Here is a 22,836-nt window from a genome sequence, read left to right as displayed (position 1 = left end):
GGACCGGGGAGGGGGCGGGAGAGCTGGGAGCGCCCTCAGCAGGAAGCCGCTCCTCATTGCTCTGGGCAGGCAGCCTGCTGCCCAGTCTGGGGCCCTGCAGTGGGGTTGTGCAGCTGGGAGAGGGGCCAGCTGCAGGCACCCAGGGCCCCAGTTGTAGAGGGAGAGGACAGAGAGTGAGAGTCCCTCGCTGCCCTTGCACCCCGGGGCAGGAACTGTCAGATCAGAGAGAAAGGCAGGTGACAAAGAGAAAAGTTTTAAAGCTGGAGGGTTGTGAGTGCATTTCAGAGGCCATCACATGTGGTGGTTCCTTTGCCCCTGCCCTTCACCAAGGTCTCCAGGGTCTCCCGAGGGTTGGAGGCTGGGGCTGTCTGGGACACCCACCGGAGACTTGCCTTGGGGCAGGTTCTTAATCCTATTGTGCCTCAGAATCCTGGTGAGAGCCATAGACACTAGTCAGAGCATTAATTTTAAATCCGGAAGATAAAATACTGAGATTACAAAGGAGACCAAGGATCCTGAAATAGGTATCAAATAGTTTTTAAGAACCTGTCAGATAATGACACACGTGCTTCCTAATAATTAAACAGCAAGATCTAGTGGTGGGTCTGTGACTCTCATAATTTCAAAGCAGCGATCAGCATACGTGATATTTTGAGGTAGTCCCAACAGCTTAATGTGCTATGAAAAATCTGACTTCTACGGGGGACAGAATTAAAGGACAGGAAAAATAAAAACGTGATGTTTACAGGCCCACAAGATCTTCGGGGCCTGTGAGCCTCCTCCAGAGTCTACTCTGAGGCTCTGGTCATGGTTTTCAAAGCAGCCAAAGCTGCCATTTTTGAAGCTGGGCAGCAGTGGGCAGCGCTGCCATCGGTGAGCAGGAGGCAGGGTGGGAGCGGTTCGCTGTGGGCTCAGGGCTCCTTACATCAGGATTCCGAGTGCAGGGTCCTGGGCCCTGCCTGACTTCCTGATGCCAATGCCCAGGGCCGTCCTGGGGATCCGTGTTTTAATCAGAGCCCTGGTGATCATTTTCACAAACGTCCTAGAACTTCCCTGGTGCCTGGTTCCAACCAGGGCCCTGGGGTGCTCCCCACACCTCCGCTGGCCCCGTGCAAGTGGAGAAGAGCAGCAGCTCCGGGCCCCTCTGTTGTAAGTGATGCCTGAAAGGTGAGGCCACGCCGCCTCTCTCCAGGGAAACCTGAACTGAGGAGTGTGTGGCCGGATTGAAGGGCTCGGCTCCTTCCTGCCTCTCTCCCACACCTCACCTACCTCCACATTCAATCCCAATCAAGCCGCAGAGCCCTGGCTGCCCTTGGGCCTAGGGAGGGAGGTCAGCCGCCATGAGGACAGGAAACCACCCCAGGCTACAGGTGTGTGTGGACCTGCAAGCCCCCTGAGCCGAGTGGGGGCCCAGCCAGCCCTGCTGACCATGAGCCACCGGCCCCAGGGCCTGGGGGAGGAAGGTGAGTCTGTCCTCATCTCTGCGGGGCCCGCCCCCAGGGCTCCTGGGAAGCCGCAGGGGGCAGGGAGGCAGAAAGGATCTTTCAAGACCCAGGGACCTGGTTTGAGTCCAGGGCCTGCCGCCTGCATGCTGAGCAACCTCAGGCTGGTTATCCAGCCCGCCCTGCCTCAGCGGGGACGTGAAGGCAGCCACCGTCCCTCCAGGACTGTCGGAGGGATTTTAAATGACAGGTGCAGAGTGCCAGGCACAGCACCTGTGCTAGTGCTGAGCGCAGAGCGAGCGGCAGAGGCCGGCAGAGCCCTCCGCGGTCTTTCAGTCTCCTGCTGCCTTGGTCAGAGTTGCCTTTCCTTGGCAATCTGTCTGTCTGTCTGCCTGCCTGGGGCAGGGAGCTGTGGGGATGTTCTGACCTCATGGTTTTTCCAGGGTGTCGGAGAAATGTCAAGACTGGGGGTCCCGGAGCTTGTTAGTAAAATACTCGGAATGGGAGCGGGTTCTGGGCTGAGGCAGCTGTGAACCGGCGGAGGGTTCCCACAGTGAAATGGGGGGGGGGGTGCAGGGAGGGGGCCTGTCCAGAGGCCATCCATCCACCCGTCCGTCTCTTACAGCAGGAGGTGGAGCGAGAGGAAGGTCTAGGAGCGGCTCTCCAGGCACAGGTGAGGTGGTGATTCGTTCCCGGGAGCCTGCAGTGCCCACTCGGGCTGGCAGCCCAGCCGCCATCTCTTCCATCCTCTTCCTTCCTCCCTGTCTTTGTGAGGAACTCCCCAAGCAGGAGGCTTAACTGGAGAGGGGGCGGACGCTGCACAGGGAGGGCCTGCCCGCAGCCCCAGGGGTCAAGAAGACGCCCAGAGTTGTGACACTTTGAGATGAGTCTTGGGGAGCAGTGAGCACTCACCAGCCTGCGGGTAAGGTGGCGTCAGGACTCACACCCAGGCACCAACTCCAGCTGCACACTCTTAACCTCCACAAATCCCAGCAGTAGTGGGTGCTCATCCTCTTCTCATCCAGAATGTGAGCCACGAGGGCTTGCCCAGAGGGGGTGGCCTGCTCTGAGGACCTCATAGGCTGGAGAGAAGACCCTCCCCTGCCATTAGGAGGGCAGAAGCCCTGCCCACAGGGTGGCCCTCCTTCACTTCATACCATGAGACGTGCTGTGGATACGATGCCATTTTCTCCTCCTCGCATCCCAGTCAGGGGCCCCCTTGCAGATGAGGAAGCAGAATCTTGGGGAGCAATGGTTTTGGGGGGTGGGAGAGATTTCCCCACCCCATTTTGAAGGGAAGGGGCTTGTTCTGGCCCCCACCCTGGTGTACAGTATATGGGGGAGCTGGCTCCAAGGTCCACCTCCTCTGTCTCCTCTGCCAAGTTCTTCCCTCTTGTCACCCATTGTCCCCCACTGCCTGGGGCCTGAGTCCTTGGTGAGGCAGCTCCGTGACAAGGGAATGGGCAGGGGAGCCCGGGCTCTGGGCAGGAGGGAGCCTGTGTGAAGGCACCACTGGCATCTCAACACTCCAGCTGCCCCTTGGTCACTGTCCCTCCTCCCTACCATCCTCCTTCCTCCCTTCCTTCCTCCCTGTCTTTGTGAGGAACTCCCCAAGCAGGAGGCTTAACTGGAGAGGGGGCGGACGCTGCACAGGGAGGGCCTGCCCGCAGCCCCAGGGGTCAGGAAGACGCCCAGAGTTGTGACACTTTGAGATGAGTCTTGGGAAGCAGTGAGCACTCACCAGCCTGCGGGTAGGGTGGCGTCAGGACTCCCACCTGCCACCCCATCCAGCCCATAGCTCCCTGCAGAGACATGAGAGCGAGCATGAGAAAGTGTGCCTCGCTGTGGCCGGGTGAGGGAGGGCCAGCTCCACTCCTTGTCTGCTGGATGCTTGGGTCTGGTTCTCTACAGTCCTTCCCCTTCTGCACCCACCCAGCTCCCCTCCACCCGGCTCAGTGCTTGCGGCGACACACACACAGTCTCACCCTCCTCTCATGTCTTTGGAGGGAGAGGATTTGTTTCTGGCTCCATCTCTTCTCCAAGAGGAGAGCATCTACAAGACAACCCATCTCTCACTGGCTGATCCTGACCAGCTTCCTAATGTGGATGAATTATTATTATGACCAAATTATCTTTCTTTACGTTGTCTTACCCCAAACCCTTTTCCCCCAGGAGGTGAGAAGGAGAAGACACGGTTAGGGCAGGACTGGGCGAAGAGAGCTGCCTGCCACACACACATGTGCTTCCTGTCTTCTGTAAATCGCACTCAGTGCTTTCCAATGGGCTTATTTACACCAGCGGTCTCATAGGTCCCTGAAGTGACTGCAGCAATTGGGGACCAAGTCCCAGTGGAGATTGCTGTCCTGCTTGATGTCTCCTCCTGCCTTCACAGCAAGTGAAACAAACATGCCCACAGGGCCTGCCCTACAGTGACTGGGAGCCAGTGTCCCCGCCCGACAGCCCCTTCAGTGCAGCTAGCATGACCCATTGATGCAGGCCACGACCTGCAAAACACACTCCAGTATCACACCCTCACCCTTCGGATTTCAATCCAACTGCCCATTAGCAGGTACTGTTTTCTGGGTAACCCCTACTCTCCACAGTCCCCGCCCCAGCACGGGATCTTACCCGAGACTCAGCTCTGCCTCGGTAACCCATGCCCAGACCCCTTGGCATTTCCCCAGGGCCCTCAATCCCCTGATTCCTTGGCTCACAATCCCTCCACCGTTGACCACCACTCCCTTTCTGTCTCTACCCCTTTCTTCTCTTGGCAAAGTCCTGTTCATCCTTCAAGATTCAGCATAAACATCAGTTCTTTGAGAGGCGTTTTCAACCCTCCCAATTATAATTCATGACTCTCTATTTCCATGGCCTCTTTCTTTAGTACGCCATTTATTTCTCCTTTTTAAAAGCAAAATACGTTGATCTAATTTATTGTCAAAAGCTGGCTCCCTAAGAATGAAGAACACAGCCTGTTGATAAGACAAAGCTGATGTGTTGCTTACAGGCAAGCTTTGGCACTGTCTCAGCGGGGCGGGGAAGTCAGAATTTATTGAGAATTGAAAATTTGATTCAAGGCAGGTCTTTCAAAGTGGGGGCTTGTTTAGGATTGGGTAAGAATTATGCTAGACCAGTCCACAATAAGTAGCAAGGCCGGGATTTTGAGGCAAAGCTTTCAAAGAATCGAAGGGTGCAAATTGTCTGTGATGCATTTCATTGAAGAGGTGATGGATCTGTGGGAAAATCCTGTAATGAGCCATTTGCCTGGGCAGGAAATTCCTGGAATAATACAGCCATGCTAATGAAGACAGGCATAGCACAAAGTCATCTTCATATAGACACTAACGTGTAGTTTGGGCTCTATGTCCAGGCTGAGCATGGGGTGCATGGTCTCAGTTCTCACTCTCACCTTGTGGTCACTCTTCAGCCTGAGCGGATCCGTTTCAGATGCACAGAAAAGGTGCATGGAAAACAGAAAGAGCCCCCATATACAATCTTCTTTCCTCCCCTCGCCCCCCGACACCCAGATTCCCCTATTTTTAGCATCTTGCGTCAGTGTGGTGCATTTGTTACAACTGATGGACTGATATTAATACCTTATTATTAGCTAAAGTCCACAGTTTACATTAGGAGTCACTCTTTGTGCTGTCTGTACAAATTTTGACAAAGGCATAATGTCATGCATCTACCATTACAATATCACACAGACTAGTACACCCTGAAAAAGATGCTCTGTGCTCCACCTAGCATCCCTTCTCCCCTCCCCCTCCACTCCTGGCAACCACTGATCTTTTTACTGTCTCCATGGGTGTTTTTAAAAATATTTTTTAAATCCTCACCCAAGGACATGCTTTTTTCTTATTGATTTGAGAGAGAGAGGAGGGAAGAGAGAAAGGGAGAGAGAAAAAAACGTCAATGTGAGAGAGAAACATCGATCAGTTGCCTCCCATATGTACTCCCATCAGAGATACCCACAACCTGGGTATGTGCCCTAACGGGAATCGAACCCACAAACCTGCCACCTTTTGGTGTGTGGGATGATGCTCCAACCAGCTGAGCCACACCAGCCAGGGCACTGTCTCTATAGTTTTGCCTTTCCCAGATGTCACATAGTTGGGATCCAATAGTTCATAGCCTTTTCAGTCTGTCTTCTTTCACTTAGGAGTATGCATTTAAGGTCGGTCCCTCCGTGTCTTTTCAGGGCTCCATAGCTCATTTGATCACTGAATAATATTCTGTTGTCTGGATGCACCACAGTTTACTTATCCATTCGCTTATTAAAGGACGTCTTGTTTGCCTCCAGTTTTTGGCAATTATACGTAAAGCTGCTGTAAACATTTGTGTGCAGGTTTTATGTGGACCTAAGTTTTCAGTTCATTTGGAAAAACCCCTACAAGTGTGACTGCTGAATTCTAGGGGAAAGCTGTGTTTAGCATTGTAAGAAACTGCCAAATTGCTTTCCAAAGCGGCTGTAACATTTTGCATTCCTGCTAGCAATAAATGAGAGTTCCTGTTACTCCACATCCTCACTAGCAATTCATGTGGCTAGTCATCTAACAAGTCATTCTTGGTTTAATTCATAGTTCCCTGAAGACATATGATGTTGGCTTCTTTTTTATACCTATCTGCCATCTGTGTATTTCTTTGGAGAGGTACCTGTTGAGATCCATTGCACATTTTTAAATTGAGCTATTTTCTTATTGTGGAGTTTTAATAGGCCTTTGTAGACTTTAGATACCAATTCTTTTCAGATATGCGTTTTGCAAATGTTTCCTTCCAGCCTGTGACTTGTCTTTTCATTTTCTTTCTTTTTTATATTTTTATTTTGTTGTTGTTGTATTGTGTTTCATTTTTTAACAGTGATTTTGCAGAGCAGAACTTTTTAATTTTAATGAAGTCCAACTTGTCCATTTTTTCTTTTAACTTATCCATCATGATTTAGGATTCAAAATGTCATTGCAAAACCCAAGATCACCTAGGTATCTTCTTCTGTTATCTTTGGGGAGCTTTATCTGTTGCATTTTACATTTAGATCTATGATCCATTTTGAGTTAATTTTTGTGAAAGGTATAAGATCTGTGTCTACATTATTATTATTATTTTGCATGTGATGCAATGTCCAGTTTTCCAGCACCATCTGGTGAAACATACTATCTCCATTGAACTGCCTTTGTCAAAGGTCAGTTGGCTACATTTATGTGAGTCTTTTTCTGGCCTCTCTATTCTGCTCTATTAGTGTATTTGTCCATTCTTTCACTAACACCACACTGTCTTGATTATTATAGCTTTATAATAAATCTTGATGTTAGATAATGTCTGTTGACCAACTTTGTTCTCCTCCTTCAATATTATGTAGGCTATTCTGGGTCTTTTTGAAATTATTCAAACCAGCCATCCCTAACCCTGCTTACTCTACCTCATCCATTCCTTCCCTCTGGAACTAGAACAAAGGCTCTCGCCCACATTTCCCCTCTCCCTCTGCCTCCTGACTGAACCCGTGGCCTGCTGCTCTCACCTCCTATCCTTTCCTTCATGCCAGGCAGGGGCACATGAGGGGCAAAAGCCCTGGCGAATGAAGCCAGCTGGGTCCTTCCTGTCTCAGTGATCCAGCCTTACCAAACAGAGGCCCAGGCTTGGCCTTGACCCTGGGAGTCAGGAGATGATTCAGCTCTGAGTCCAAGGGACTGCACACCGAGAAAGAAGAAAGGCATGTGCCTGGATCTCTACCTGAGGATAGGCAGGAGTGTGTAGGAGTGCCAACTAGTCAAAGGAGGGAGACATCAATTTTCACCCAAGACCAGAGGCTCCAAAAGAGGCCTTTGGAGCCAACAAGCTCCAAGAAGCATCTTGAACATCTGATTTCTCACAGCTGGGACCTGTCTTTTTCCTGCCCCTACAGGTGACAGGTCTGGGAGGAGATCCTCCAGGAAGCCAGCCCCCAAAGCAGAGGGTGTGACAGGCAGGTGTGGAGGCCCTACTGGCCAGGAGCGGGCCAAGGGCAGCCCAAGGCCAGACTCCCCCCAAAGGAAGCAGGTAGAGCACAAGAGACACCGAGAAGAGCTGGGGAAACAGAAGCGGAGCACAGCCCAGAGGACCCGAGAGGGGAGGAAGAAGAAGGATGGGAAGGCTTCCCTTAAGGAGCAGAGAGCATCCCCAAAGAAGGAGAAGGAGGTGCCGAAGAAGGAGATGTGGAAGCAACTGAAGAAACACAGGTGTGTTGTGACTGATTCAGGTGTGTTTTTAGTCGTGCTTTCCCTCTTCTGCTGATCTTCCTCCCTCTCCTGATAAGGACCACGCCCCCCCCCCCCCCTTACAAACAGGCTACCCTGCTCTCTTCTCCTGCTTCTACTTGCCTCTGCCCACCTCTCCGAACCTGGGGCAGAACCTGGGGGGAAATCATGGCCATCCAGGTGGAGTGGTCACTGGGCACGCGCCACTCAACACCTCATCTCACACCAGAGCAAGTGGAAGCTCCGAGTGGGGAGGGGAGGCTGCAGGGTGGGACAAGACTCCAAGTCTCCTGATTCCAGCGGGTGACTCGCCACAGCTCTTGCAGAGGAGCTGATAGAAATGAGCAAAATTGGATTTAGGACTCATAGGCAGGCTTTAAGTACACCATTTCCCTGATCTGGACCTGTGTCCTCTTCTGTGAAACACAGCATTGATCTAAACGATCTTCAAGGGTTCCACCAGCTCTGAAGTTCGAGGATTTGGGGCTTGCTTCATCTGTTTTGTTTCCTTTGTTCATTAGCGCTAGCACACGTGGGTTGATGAACAGCTTACAGAGTTGACAAGTCAAAACTTGAGTTCCATGTTTTGCTCCCAATTTTGAATGGACAGCTCCCTCTCTTCGCCTCCCCTTTTTGCATTGTTCACGTCTCAGGATGTTTGAAGAATCCCTGTTGGTAATGGGCGGGGAGGCTTTTGAAACAGTGGAGGTATTAGGATTATGGTGAAGTTGGCACTCCTTCCCCCAGGTTCCAACGAACCCTCTTCACCCACACCCCCAGTCATTGTCCATGGTGCCTTTCCACCTTTGCAGAGATGGAACTCAGGCCCTCAAACCGGCCACTGATTCCTCCTGTCACCCATGTCAGCCCTCCTTGGCTGTTAGGGCTTTTGTCTACTGTCTGGTTGTCCCTGGACATGAGCTAAGCGGGTAAAGGATGAGTAGTGTCCTTAACAACTTAAAGAGAACTTGAATGCACTGTCAATGGGCCTTGGAGTGTTCCAAACTTTAGAGGGAAGTTGCACCATCCTAAACGGACCACCAGTGTCTGGATGGCAGACGCAAAGTAAGGGGTACAGACCAGGACTCATCCATGCCCATGGCAGGGCACAGAGAGATGAAAAAGCCTCAGCTTTGTTCCCCACAGACTACTAGGGGATATATATAATTTATTTAAGAGAGATAGGGAGAGGGAGAGAATCATTGATTGGCTACGTCCTGCATGCCCCCTACTGGGAGATCAAGCCCACAACTTGGACATGTGCCCTGACTAGGAATCGAACTGTGACCTTCTGATCCAATTAAACCAAGTTGATCAGATTAAATCAAACTCAGCTGCGAGTCACTGTTCTTATGACAGAAGGAGGCGGTGCGGAGCACACACAAGAATCTGGATTCTGTGGCAGCTGAGCCCATAGTCCTGTCCATGAGAGGCTGAGGGTCATCACACGACAGGGTGCCCAGCGGAGAGCTCTCTGCAGCAGTGTCGTCCATACAACAGCAGCCAGCCACATGCTGGCACTGGAAATGTGGCTAGTGTGACCAAGGGACCGAATGTCCCATTCAATTTAATTTTAATTGGATGCTAATATAGAGCTGACCCAAGAGTTAGTAAATGTACTTAACTTGGACAGACAGATGTAGTTTTGAAATCAATTTTACTTTAAAGGCAAAGCATTTCTTTAAAAAAGACAAGCTTTTGTCGATGCAGATGCAAATGTCAAAAGAAAATGACATTCTGCTACTTGCTTCATTTGTTGGGAAACTTTTAAGTACATCTCAAAAAATTGAGGTACATGAATCTACTTTTTTCAATTATAAATTTTATGAAATTCAAATACAGATCTGATATGCTTAATGAAAATTTAATGTCTGAATTGACAGGCACTGTGAGCGCAAAACGAACACCAAACTTTGAAGACAATACAAAAAGAATGGAAAATATCTCATTAATAATTTTTATATTGATTACATGTTGAAATTATAATTTTTAATATATTGGATTAAATGAAAGGCATTATTAAAAGTTAATCTTACCCATTTCCTTTTAGCACTTTAATGGGGCTACTAAAAATTTTAAAATTACAGTATGTGGCACGCATTGTATTTCTACTGGACAGCACGGTGCTAGAGTCTGGTATGTGGGGAGGACTCGGAGAGGTAGAATTTGGGGAGGCCTTCCTCCCAGTGCCTTGAGCTACAGGACAGAGCTGCAGGCCTCTGCTACAGGAGGCGGGAGTCACTGAGGGGGTTCTGAGCAGGCGCAGGCCTGCTAGGGTGGTCAGAGCTGCGAGTGTCTGGTGCACAGCCCACCTGTCTGACTATGGGCTCCTCTGATCCCACACGCGCCTCCTTTCCACTCTCTGCTCTACCCTGGCTCTCCTCCAGATCGCCCTCCCTGGCCTCCAGCACCTCTGCTGGGGAGTCTCTGTCTGAGGAGGAGCTGGCCAGGATCCTGGAGCAGGTGGAAGAGAAGAAGAAGCTCATCACCCACATGCGCAACAAGCCCTGGCCCATGGCGAAGAAGCTTACGGAGCTCAGGTGAGCAGATGGTCGGCCAGGGCCTCTCACCGTCCCAAAGCTCCGCTCCTCCTGATGGGCTCCACGGCCCTTCCTCCTCTCTGCCCCAAGGGGGCTTCACAGGAAGGGGATTCACCCTCCTACTCTCCTTGGCCCCCTCTGTCCCCAGCGTGAGCACAGTGCTGAGGGACAGGGGAGTTGCCCTTACAGCCAAGACCAGCATGAGCCGGGACTGATGACTGAGACTCTGCTGTTTGGCCAGCAAGGAGCTGGGCCAGGCCAGAGACAGAATCCTGGTGCTCCTGCCTGCGCCCTGCCCTTCCAGTGCCTGGCTGCCCCTTCTGTCTCACCCCCACCCCTTCTGGTGGCTTCTGTGCTTCCCTCGCAGCCCAACATAGACACGCCTTCCTTGGGGGGGCTTTCTGTGACCGCCCGCCCCCCATCTCAACAGACTCAGACCTCTCGGGTTTTAAGCACCCAGAACCCCTCCATGTGCAGCACACTCACACTGCGGAGAGAGAGCAGGAAGGGGTCTGTCTCAGCTATTCACGTGTCCCAAATGCCTAACACAGGGCCAAGCTTTCGACGATGCTCCATGAACACACCCTCCTAAGTCCCGTTTTCAACTCAGCCACTTCTCCGGTGTCCATATGACGGCTGGCACACCAGCATTTTATGATTCTTGAGTGTCTACTGCAGTTTTGAGATAAGAACGGGAGTCACATTGCCTAACTTCTGGTTTTCTACTAAAAAACTCCCATCCACACTTACCATTTCCCCCAGTCTTTCTTCCATGTTTCTGCCACAGGGTTGGGGCAGAAACTATAAAGACATTTTCCCCAGCTCCTCTCACACCTAAGTTTCTTTCTTTTTTAAAATCTTTATTGTTGAAAGTATTACATATGTCCCTTTCCCCCCTCTCCCCGCCACCGACCCATTCCAGCCCACCCCTGTCCCCCACCTCAGGCCCTCACCACCCCATTGTCTGAGTCCATGGGTCATACATACATGCATACAAGTTCTTTGGTTGCTTTCTTTCACACCTCAGTTTCTTCATGGCTCAAGTCAACTGCCTCCCCCTCTATTATGTAGAACAATTTGGCAGTTTTATTTTAACTCTGTTTGCCTCCAGCGGGCATAGTAAAGATGCTGGCTGCACAAACCCTTACAGGCCCTTACAAGGGCCCTGGCAGAGCTTACTCACTGTCCTGCAAATTATTACATTGTCTCCCACGCAGCTGCAGGAAAATGGCTCCCTGGGGTGCCTCCAGGCCAGGGCTGGCCCACAGAACCTTCTGGGGTGGAAATGCTCTAACAAAGTAGCCACCTGTGGCTCCTGAGCACTTGAAAAGCAGTTAGTGCTGTTACAGAATACCAGGCGACCAAAAAAAGACCCCCCAAAATGTCTTATTTTCCCCATCAGTGTGACTGAGAAACTGGATTTTTTATATTAATTTATTTAAATTTAAATCATCACGCATGGAACAAGATGAACACTGGATTTGAAGACAATACAAAAAGAATGTGAAATAAGTGATTAATATTTTATATTGGTTACATATAGGAATTGTGAATTTTTAATATGTTGGATTAAATGGCTATGATTTGGGCTGTAGGTACTGCTCCAGGCAGTGGTTCTTGTTTGTCTGAGTCTCTTCTCCTGCTCCCTCAGGGCCGGGTTCTTCCTCTGTTAGTCAGAGCAGCACAACCATCTGTCACTCCAGCAGAGCCTCATCCCCACTCAGGTGTCAGCTGAACACATCTTTTATTAACAGTGGAAAAAGAGCACCTTGATGCTTATGGAAATGAGATCCCCAGCTGGCTGGACGTCTCAGGGGCGATGAAATCCCCCAGGGCTGCTCAGCTGCCCACGGAGAAGTCTGACATCCCCCCCAGGCAGGAGGAACAGTTCCCACCCTTGTTGGGGGTGGGAAGTGACTAAGTCCTGAAAAGCTGGAAAGAATTGTCTCTTTCACTTGCTCACTGGGGCAGGTCTCCCAGCGAAGAGTGGTCTCCCCCCTCCAGACCTCCTTCCTTTCTCTCCCTCTTGCAAGACTCCTTATCCCAGACTCATACCTAAGGCTCCAGTCTCTGGGGCTCCACTCCAGCCAGTGCCTCTTCTAGGTTTCTGCTTTCTACCAGCCCACGGCTCCCTCTACACACTTGCAAGACTCAGACCAAGTGTCTCCTCTGCAATGAAGTCCCCATTGCCCCTCCTCAATGCCCCTCCCCACATTCAGGCTCAGTTATTAACGGCCACTCTGATGCCCAGGCACCGCCCCTCATTTGACTGGATGCTCTTGTTTGCAGAGCCAAATCTGATTCATCTTCTAATGTTCTTCCTTTTATACGTAGCCAACATGTGCTGAGCACTCCCTATGCGCCAGGCCCTGGTCTGAGTGCTGTATGTGTCCCAATTCATTTAATCCTCATCACCACCCTGTGGTGTAGGGGACTGCTAACATTGTCCCCATTTAATGATGAGCAATCTGAGACACAGAGCAATCGAGTAAATTGCCCAAAGTCACATACTGAGTTAAGTGGCCTGATGAGGATTTGAACTCAGGAATCCTGGCCCTAGAACCTGCGTTCTTACTTTGTAATCACCTCTCCAGAATTACTAGACATTCTAGAATGCACACCTTTGCCTCCTGTATGGTTTCCTCTTCTGGTGGTGAACTCTCCAATAGCAGATAGCATTCCCAGACTACATTCTCTTTTTTTAGAAGCAATGGTGTGGGGGCCCTAGCCGCTGGCCCACTCGGGCAGCTGGCTGGCCTGGGCATAGTTGTTGTAGATCATCAAAAAAGAACGGCGAGGTCTGAGGAGCCATAGCAGTGAATTGGGGCAAGCCTGCATTCACACCTCTGCCACATCTGGGTGGCTTTGGCTGGCTAATCCCTCTCAGTCTGGTTTCCCTTCCTTAACCTCTCTGAGCCTCACACTCTTCATTTGTAAAAGAGGAATAATAATATCTACCTCATAGAGTTTTTCTGACAAATTCAAAATATTTATTTGAAATGCCCAGCACATAATATGCAATTAATAAACAGTAGCTATTATTATTAAAACTTGGATATCTTTGTGCCAGACACCATGCTGAGCCCTGGGAAATAAGGATGGGAACAAAGATGATCAGAAAAGGCATTATTAATGGACATGATTAATAATGATGCACGATGGGCTGTGATGTTGGCAAAAGAGCAACTAGTGCCCACAAGTCAGGGATGTTTGCTTTAATCGTAGTAAAATTAATCAGATGTTTTCCTCAGCTTGCTTTCTTCTGAGAGATGAAGAATTCCCCTTCCGGGAGGATGGAGTAGACATACCCACTCAGTACAACCAAAACCTTGGAAGTTTGCATGTAAAACAAACTTAAAAGACTCTGTAAGGTGCAGAGATGAAGGCAGACTGGCTAAGGACCTCAGGACCAAAGAAATGCCAGGGCATTGAGTTCCAGGATTTCTTTCCTTCTTTTTGCTTATGTTCCCAGGCTAGAGAAGCTGGCAACCCAGCAACACCAACATATACAAAAAATTCCCGAAGAAAAGCCTGCTCTCTCTGGCCAAAGGACCAGAAAATGGACAGCCCGGCAAGACAGAAAACAGACAACAACAACCCTATTCCAGCCAAACCCCACAAATAAAACAGCAGCCCCACCCCCACCCCTAGCAACAGAAGTCAGTGGGGGCCGGTTTGGCTCAGTGGTTGGAGGGTCGGCCTTTGGACTGAAGGGTCGCAGGTTCAATTCCAGTCAACGGCATGTACCTCGGTTGCAGGCTCGATCTCCGGCCTCAGTCGGGATGTTTGTGGGAAGCAACCTTCAATGTGTCTCTCTCACATAGATGTTTCTCTCAGTCTGTCCCCCTCCCTTCCATTTGCTCTAAAAAACCAATGGAAAAAATATCCTCAGGTGAGGATTAACCAAAATATACATATATAGTTAAGTGGGGAAGCCTAGGTTTCCTTCCTTGCCAGGTTATGACATGGTGCCCCCAGGAGGTATCAGAGAAAACTGAGTGGGGAGCAGGGACTTTCATCCCCTCTCACCTTGGGGAGAGAGTGGGCAGGAGTGAGCCCGCCCCCCCCCCCCCATGGTGTCAGTGGAGGCCACACGGAGAGTCTGGACTTTTACCACCCCGTGGCAGGAACAAGGTGTCCCTCCTCGTTAGGATGATGTGGGTGGAGACCTGGTGGGGAGCCTGAGCCCCCACTCCAGCTCAGCAGTAACAAGGAGTCCTGCCCAGCCCTGCGTCTCAGAGGAGGCGAGTGAAGGACCTGGACTGCCACCTGGGTGACCAGGCAGCATCCCCTTCACCTACTGGAGCCGTGTCAGAGGACGCCTGCTGAAACACAAAGTTGGCATGAGATCCGGGGTCTCATGACGTAATCCACCAGATGTCCAGACCTCAGTTGAAAATCACTCGTCACAGCAAGAATCAGGGAGCTCTCAAACTGAATAATAAAAGCCCATCAACAGATGCTAATACCGAGATGACATAGATGTTGGAATTATCTGGCAAGGATTATAAAGAAACTATTATATTATGAACACATGAAGCAAATGAAGAAATAGAAAGGCTAAGAAAAGAAATAGACATAGAGGAACAACTAGAAATTTTAAAAAAAACCTGACACTTCTAAAAACTCAATAATTGGGCTCAACAGCAGAATGAAGAGAACAGAGTTAAGTAACAGCGAAGTTGAAGGTAGAGCAAGAGAAATTACCCAACCTGAACAACAGAGAGAAGATAGTCTGGGGAGAGCGTGAGCAGAGCCGCGGGCACCTGTGAGACTATAACAAATGATCTAATGTCAGTTCTTCTCCAAATCCCTTGCCCTGGATGTGAAGGGGAAAAGTGGGTCCCAGAAGAAGAGGAGAAAGAGGACAGGACCAAAAACGTCGTCAAGGAAATAATGACTGAAATTGTCTCAAATGTGGCTTTTGTCCTGCGTTTGAAAGGACACTGCTGACAGGGAGGGGACAGAAAGACCCTAGGGAAGTCAGCTTTGCAGCCACGGGGAAGCGCAGGGCAGGAGCCAGTGTTTGCATAAGCCAGTCCCATCTCGGTAAGGAAAAACATGATGGTCTGGCTCACAGGGGACATGTGTAAAGGCGTTCACTGTAAAAATGTTAGCTTACCGTGTCCATCAAAATTCTTTTTCTTTTACAAGAGAAAATAGCCAAATTTTACACATATGTATGTATGGGAACCCACATACAGGGGAGTCAGAGACCCCACATGCACAAGAGGCTCCTTCATCAAAATGATTAAATCAGGTGGCGTCTCCACAGTGAATGATCCTCAGAGTTTGCGCCTCGTGCTGAGCCCTCTTCTCCTGAGGGCTTCCTGGGGGTCTGGACACAGAGTATGGACGAGGAGAAGAAAAGCATTTGCTGCTGGGCTCCACGAGAGCTGGCTTTCACTTTTGAGAATCATCATCTGAAGTCCCCAAATCTTAAAAGTGGGCGTGGTTAAATTCAAACTCCAAGTGCTTACAAGTCTCTGTCCACTCACAGGATACAGAAAGAGGACAAAAGTATGGATTTCATGAAAATGGTTCTTTGGTGTCTCGGTGATGTTGGTAGTCACAGACAAGTCACTGCCTTGAGGGGGTACGAGTTGCTAATCTCATTGTGGAGCCTTGACCCCAGACAGCCCAGCTTTTGAGCCTGGGCTCAGCTAGGCAGTCAGCCTCCATCATACTGATACACCATGGAGTCATCCTAATAAAACCAGCCTTGGCATTACTCCCAGGTTTGAATGTGACTTTGACACGTGTCTACGGCCCGCACTGACACGTTAGAGATGGTGTAGGTTTGTATAGCAAGCAGTGGGGGCTGTAGCAATAGCAGCGAGACCCACAGCTCCACCATGCCTCTTGCATCCACTGTGAAATGAATTTCATTCTTTATTCACTTGTTTGGGTTTATCCAGTAGCTGCTGATAAATTGGTTCTCAGCAGGGGGAAAGGGGGAGGAAGGGGGGAGCATGCTCCCACCATGGCCAATTTCAAGGTACCAACAGTTCAACAATTGGTCGGCCACGTCCCTGAACAGTTAAATAGGTTCACGGGAGCCGGTCCTCACCAGCCCCAGCACACCACCCCAGAGTACTTAATGTAGCCAACCTTCCCTGGATGTTCACTCACTCATTCAACATTCATGCACTTCACAAATATCTCCTGATTGCTGCATTGTTTTCTGTTGCGGCTGTAACAAACGACTACAAGCTTAACAGTGTCAGACAGCACTCGTTTGTTAGCTCACACTTCTGTCAGTCAGAGGCCCAGCACAGCGTGGCTGGATTCTCTGCTCAGGGTCTCACTGGACTAAAATCAAGGTATCAGTAGGGCTGCAGTTCCCATCTCAGGCTCTGGGTCCTCTTCCAAGCTCACTGGCTTTTGGCAGATTCATTTCCTTCTCTTGGTTTTCATGTGGGGCCCCAGCAACAGAGAGTCAGAGATTCTCCTGCTTCTAATTTCTGTAACTTTCTCTTCTGCCACTTCTCTCTGACTCTTCTACCTTCCTCCTCTGTTTTTAAGGGCTCACGTGATTACAGTGGACCCTTCCAGATAACCCAAAATCATGTCCCTATTTTTAAAAAATATATATTTTGATTTCAGAAAGGAAGGGAGAAGGAGAGAAAGATAGAAACATTAGTGATGAGAGAAAATCCTTGATCAGCTGCCTCCTTCATGTCCCCCTCTAACCTGCACCCCCCTCCCCGCACCTCCCCAGCACTGGGGATCGAGCCTGCAACCCGGGCATGTGCCCTGAAAAGGAAGGGAATAGAATAGTAACCTCCTGGTTCATAGGTCAAGGCTCAACCTCTGAGCCATGCCGGTTGGGCTATGTCATTTATATATATATATATATATGAATTGATTTCAGAGAGGAAGGGAGAGGGAAAGAGAGAAACATCAATGATGAGAAAGAATCATTGGTTGGCTACCTCCTGCATGCCCCCTACTGGGGATGGAGCCCACAACCCGGGCATGTGCCCTTGACCAGAATCAAACCCAGGACCCTAGAGTCCACAGGCCAATGCTCTGTCCACTGAGCCAAACCAGCTAGGGCAGCTATGTTCCTATTTTAAAGTCAGTAATATTATACCTGCCAAATCCCTTTTTCCACTCATGAATGTACCACCAGGGGATGAAGGTCATGGAGGCCAAAATTCTGCCTACAGGTGCCTGCCCTATAGCAAGCACTGTGCTTGTATTTAGGACATTTCAGGGACTGAACAGACAAAATACCTTTCATTCATGAAACTTGCATTATACTCCACAAGCAGTATAAAAACACAGCTTTCCACTGCATAGACACCCTCACAGTTCAGATTTCTTTTGGGTGGGTGTTAATTCCTGCCCCCGCCTCTTTTTTTCCAACCAGGGAGGCCCAAGAATTTGTGGAGAAGTATGAAGGAGCCTTGGGAAAAGGGAAAGGCAAGCGACTCTACGCCTATAGGATGCTGATGACCAAGGTGTGTGATGCAGAGGCCACAAACTTCTGAACTCGGGTGACTATCACAGGCACCTCCCAGCCTCACCGCTTGTGTCCAGTGCCCCCAGAATCCTGAGCTCGAGGTCCAGTTGACTGTATAGCTGGCGAGCAAGATGACAGTCACAATGAATAGCCCAGCCCCGGGGCAGCAGCTACCATCTCAGGGAGCTCTGAGGAAGGGTGTGTGAGGTCTTCTCCTGCCCCCCCTCCCCCAGTTTTCTGATTCTCTAAGCCAATGTAGGATAGAGAGCTTTGGTGCAGAGCTTCTCCAGGCCTCCCTCTGCCTCTGCTCCTCCTCTAGGCATCAAGGCCAAGATGCCTACAGCCTTGAGGGGCTGTCGGATGGTTGCCAAAGACCAACTGGCAGGCTGTGTCTCCAGGGGCCTCGCTTGGCAGCGTTCATTACCCCTACTGGCCTCAGCCTTGCAAGCCTATATTTTGTACTGATGTTATCAGCACCCTGAGAGGAGATCCATCTTGGGGGAGGACGCACATTAATAAAGCTTATGAGACTGATATATAAAACCAGATACGGGATTATTAATTCACAAGGAGAAATAACTGATACAAGAACTGGAAAACCTGAAGTCCACATCAGCAATGCCTTTCCCGCCCCCCCCCCCCCCCCGCCCAAGTAGAGTTAGTTCTATGGAAAGCTAAACCATAATCCCAATTCCAATCTATTAACTTGCAATGAAAAATTACTGCCGTAGAAACCAAAATACTGAGAGCCCAGGTGGTGGGCAAATGCTCTCCTCATAGACAGACGTACACAGGAAGCCAAATAAGCCAGAGACGATTTCTGAGCACAGAATCAGAACGAAGGCATAGACGCCGTGGGACTGAAGTGTGCCGTGTCCTCCACCGGCCATTCCCCACCGCCCTCCCTTCCTGTCTTAGGGATATCAACCAGTCTTATCCCTAGGAGCCCCCTTCTCCCCTCTCTCTTCTGACGGATGGTTTCCTTCTTTATTAAGTAGTCACCCAATTAGGATATGGTCAAAGCCTTCAGGTCTGGAAGCCTGTTTGATTCCTTCAGACAAAATTTCCCTTCATCCTTAGTGAATTTACCAAGGAAAATCTCATTTCCTTCATGAACAAGTGCTTAGGAGGCCTTTGTAATAACAGACACTGGTCTGAGGAGCTTCTCCCTACTACCTCTTTGCTGTTTTCTATGAATTTTTTAAATTCCAAATGGATTTATTTCCAGGGGCTGGGGTTGTTGGAAAGCAGCCCTCTGAAGAGTTGACAAATGTTCACCCAGCCAGCAGACAGGCAGCTACTGAGGTTTCTGACTGGTACAAACTGAGTATTGGAGCTGGGAAAAGACTGTGAAAAGGGGTGTGGTGCTTTCCTTTTCTTCAGAAAAAAAAAAAACAAACAAACACAAACAAACAAAAAACAGGCTATTGTTTCACCAGGAGAGGAATGGGAAGCCATGGGCTGAGGCCTCTACCAGTCCCATCAGCTTCGTGGTTTAGCAACAATTCCTATCAGATTTAGGCACTTGGCTGTCTGCAAAGCGTGCTGTGAGAGTTGTGAGATTTCTTTTTTCCACTGAATTTCTGTTTTAAGGTAAAGGAAGCTGTATCTAAAGCTTGCTAACCCATTTGATTCCCCAAATCAGAAATTCTATACAAAATTTCTAAATTCATATATAAACTGTTCCAACCTGAAGTGTTATCAGCCCGGTAGACAAATGCAAGGTATTGTGTTGCCCTGGCTTCTCTCTCACTCCACACCTGACTTAAAGCGAAGACTTAGCATCCACCTCTGGCAGCCTGGGCTCACCGACTCCAAGGGGGTGCCTCACCCACATGTGACCTCATGTCGACATGTCAACATCTATGTGCACCTCCAGCATGCCCCTCCAAGGCCCAAGGCAGCATGTTAATGAACTGAGGGTATTGCCTGTCTAATTTCAGAAATGGATCAAGTTTAAGAGAGACTTTGATAATTTCAAGACTCAGTGTATTCCCTGGGAAATGAAGATCAAGGACATTGAAAGTGAGTATCTTGGTGTCACTGTTTTTGCTGGTTTACTGAAGTGTTTTCCAAGGGCTGGGATTGTGTTCTTGTCCCTCTGATTAGACTATTGGAGATCCCCTTGCACTGGGAAAAGAACGGGCTATGGACGAGCTGGACAAAGATTAAATTGTGTTTCTTCACTTTCTGATTCTGGGAGGTTAGGCAGATCCACTAAGCCCAGAGAGCCTCACGTTACTTATTTAGAAAAAGAAAATGGAGGTCGGGATGTCCATGCCACAGACTGACGTGAAAATTGGACCCATCACACACAAAAAGTGCTCAATAGCGTTAACTTCCTCCTCCTGCAACCCTTAAACCCCCCATCGTTTCTCTCTCCAGGTCACTTTGGTTCTTCAGTGGCATCATATTTCATCTTTCTCCGATGGATGTATGGTGTTAACCTTGTCCTTTTTGGCTTAATATTTGGGCTAGTCATAATCCCAGAGGTAAGAAAGAACTTCGTATGTCTTTGGATAGTATTCAGGCTTATCATAACCACCATCTTCATTTATATTAAGTACTCTCTGTTTTACAAAGATCAGTCATTCATTTTAGATTCTATACTCACATCAATTGCCCAGATAGCTTAGTTAAAAAAAAAAAAAAAAGGAACCAAAATATTTCTGAATTAAGATGTGGACTCTACATTTTTCTACCTCTCATTTTAAGATCAGTGGAAATTAATATCTCAGTGAGCTTTTTTTCTTTTACCCTGAAAAAGAGAGAGAGAGAGAGAGGAAGAGAGAGAGAGAATACATTACATCATAATTATTACAGAAAAAAATTGGATTTGACTAGTGCTCCTCACTATTCTTTCAACTATTATCCTATTGTGAATATAGGTAGGTCCTTGCCTATCAATGAGCAATTGAGAAACAAAAAGACTGACGTGAAAATTGGATCCATCACACACACAAAGTGCTCAGTAGCGTTAACTTCCTCCTCCTGCAACCCTTAAACCCCCCATCGCCTCTGGTCCATTAAGCATCAAACACACGAATTGCTATAGTCCTGCCTGAGCTGTTTGGTGCTGGTGCTGGGTGCACAAGTGGATTTACTTCAGAAACTTTCACATAACTATCTGTCTGCATTTAATGTTTTCTTCCTTCCAGGTGTATTAATGGGTTCTATGATAGGTTACTGACCCCTATTTTGCTATAACTAGTTCCATGAGAATATGAAGCCAATTCTATCTGTAGTCACATCCTTGGGAAATTTCTCTGCATTGTCTGTTTATTAGGAAATTAAAAGGATTTCCATGTAATGTGAATTAAACCAGATTAATTGGAAGTGGTTGATGGTGTGTTATAATAGTGCTTAGTAGCAAAGAATTGTTACATCTATAATAATAAAAGCATAATATGCTAATTAGACTGGACGTCCTTCCGGGTGTCCTTGCAGACAACCTTCCAGACGAAGCCAGGGCTGCGAGGGAAGCCCGGGTCCCAGATGCCAGAGGGAAGCCAGTGCCAGCAGCCGGGGGAAGGAAGGCTTACGCTTGTACCAATTTCGTGCATCGGGCCTCTAGTTGTTTATAAAACCACTGAATTCTTTTCTACATAACTTAAAAAGTGTAGTCACAAATATGTCATTAACTAGCCTTTATACTCCTTTATACACATACCTGGACATTCTGGGTTAAGAGTCCACTTAGTCCTATGTATATCCTTAAGCCAGTATCACTCTTTGACCTAGAAATAAGGATTTTAAACCTTCCGGCAAGTGTGTACAAGTGCCCTTCCACCAGGCCTGGTTCTCCCCAGGGGAGAAATATTGCCAGAGGCCAACAAGAAGTTTCACTTGTTCCCTCCATAGCCAAGGAAGTGTCAGTTTTCCCAGAAGTCACTGGGGAAATGTACCTTCGCAGAGCTTTTGCTTTCTTCCTGGGAGTCTGTTTTTTTTTTATCCCAAATGAATTTATTTCAATGAGAAGACAGCACATAAACATGCTGTAGGCCTATAAGACGTCACGGGCAATACAGTGGTTCAGAAAAGCAGTCTTTTTGTGAAGGTGAATCAGTTTAAGGACACTGAGGTAGGTTTTTTTCCTAAGATGGGGAGGTGGTAGATAAAATGCTCTTCTTTACTTTTTCACATTTTTATCATATTTTTATTGATTTCAGAGAGGAAGGGAGTGGGAGAGAGACAGAAGCATCAATGATGAGAGGGAATCATTGATTGGCTGCCTCCTGTATGGCCCATGCTGGGGATCCAGCCTGCAACCCAGGCATGTGGCCTGACCGGGAATTGAACCGTGACCCCCTGGTTCATAGGTTGGTGCTCACCCAAGTGGTCGGGCTTTTTCACATTTTCCACAATAAGTGTGTTACTTGTAAAATCAGGAACACGATTAATGTCATTTAAAGAAGAAAATGGGTGTGCCTGTTCTGAGAAGGGAAGTCTCAGTGTGTTTGTATTTTCTCCACATATAATCGTGTCGTCCTGTCCCTACAAGGTACTGATGGGCATGCCCTATGGAAGTATACCCAGAAAGACAGTGCCACGGGCAGAGGAAGAAAGAGCCATGGACTTTTCCGTCCTTTGGGATTTTGAGGTACCGTTGCCAACATGCCAATGAACTTCTGTTTTGTGATTGTGAGGCCTGAAAACTGCACGAATACACAAGACATGTTGCATTTAATTATTGAAAACCCAGTGCTTTGTTCAAATAGAATTCCAGCACTATGCAAAATGAGTCAGCCACTACATCCTCCTCGGTCCCCTTCATAGGTTCCTGATGGCTATGAGCCCCCATGAGAACACGGCTCCCCTCATTCCACTAGATCAATGTAAGCTGATCTACAATATGGTTTTCTCTCCCTGTGCCCACATGAAGACCCCAAGTCTATTGCAGCCTTCTCCCAAGTGTGACATGGCATCTTCCAGTGAATGTCCTATTGTTCCACAAATTCCAGCATCTATGTAACCAAACACACACCTTTTCCCCATCTCCTTTATTGGAACCATGGTTCATCCAATCATTAAGTCACCCTACTCTTCTCCCTCTTACCCACCCTGCCCACATGCAATCAATCACTATGTCTGAGCCTAACCACTAAATATTTCTAGAATTGGTCCCTTTTTTCCATCCCCCTTACCTCTCCTTTGAA

At 48.6% G+C, this 22,836-nt stretch overlaps 1 protein-coding gene across 1 annotated transcript in view; it reads left to right on the top strand.

Annotated features, from left to right (window-relative positions):
• The first annotated feature begins 1,429 nt into the window (after positions 1-1,429).
• The window catches only part of TMC2 (transmembrane channel like 2), a 55,749-nt gene continuing 34,342 nt past the window's right edge, over positions 1,430-22,836 (top strand). Inside the window, exons 1-7 of the mRNA XM_059707498.1 lie at positions 1,430-1,463; positions 7,312-7,654; positions 10,060-10,212; positions 17,588-17,678; positions 19,624-19,705; positions 20,066-20,172; positions 22,182-22,280. Coding sequence (XP_059563481.1) covers positions 1,430-1,463; positions 7,312-7,654; positions 10,060-10,212; positions 17,588-17,678; positions 19,624-19,705; positions 20,066-20,172; positions 22,182-22,280 — 909 coding nt within the window. The remainder of the gene's footprint in view (positions 1,464-7,311; positions 7,655-10,059; positions 10,213-17,587; positions 17,679-19,623; positions 19,706-20,065; positions 20,173-22,181; positions 22,281-22,836) is intronic.

Source organism: Myotis daubentonii, chromosome 8 (assembly GCF_963259705.1).
Source record: "Myotis daubentonii chromosome 8, mMyoDau2.1, whole genome shotgun sequence".
In the NCBI taxonomy this organism is placed as follows: Eukaryota; Metazoa; Chordata; class Mammalia; order Chiroptera; family Vespertilionidae; genus Myotis; species Myotis daubentonii.
Note: the sequence above shows the minus strand (reverse complement) of the source record. Positions and strands in the feature narration are given on the sequence as shown.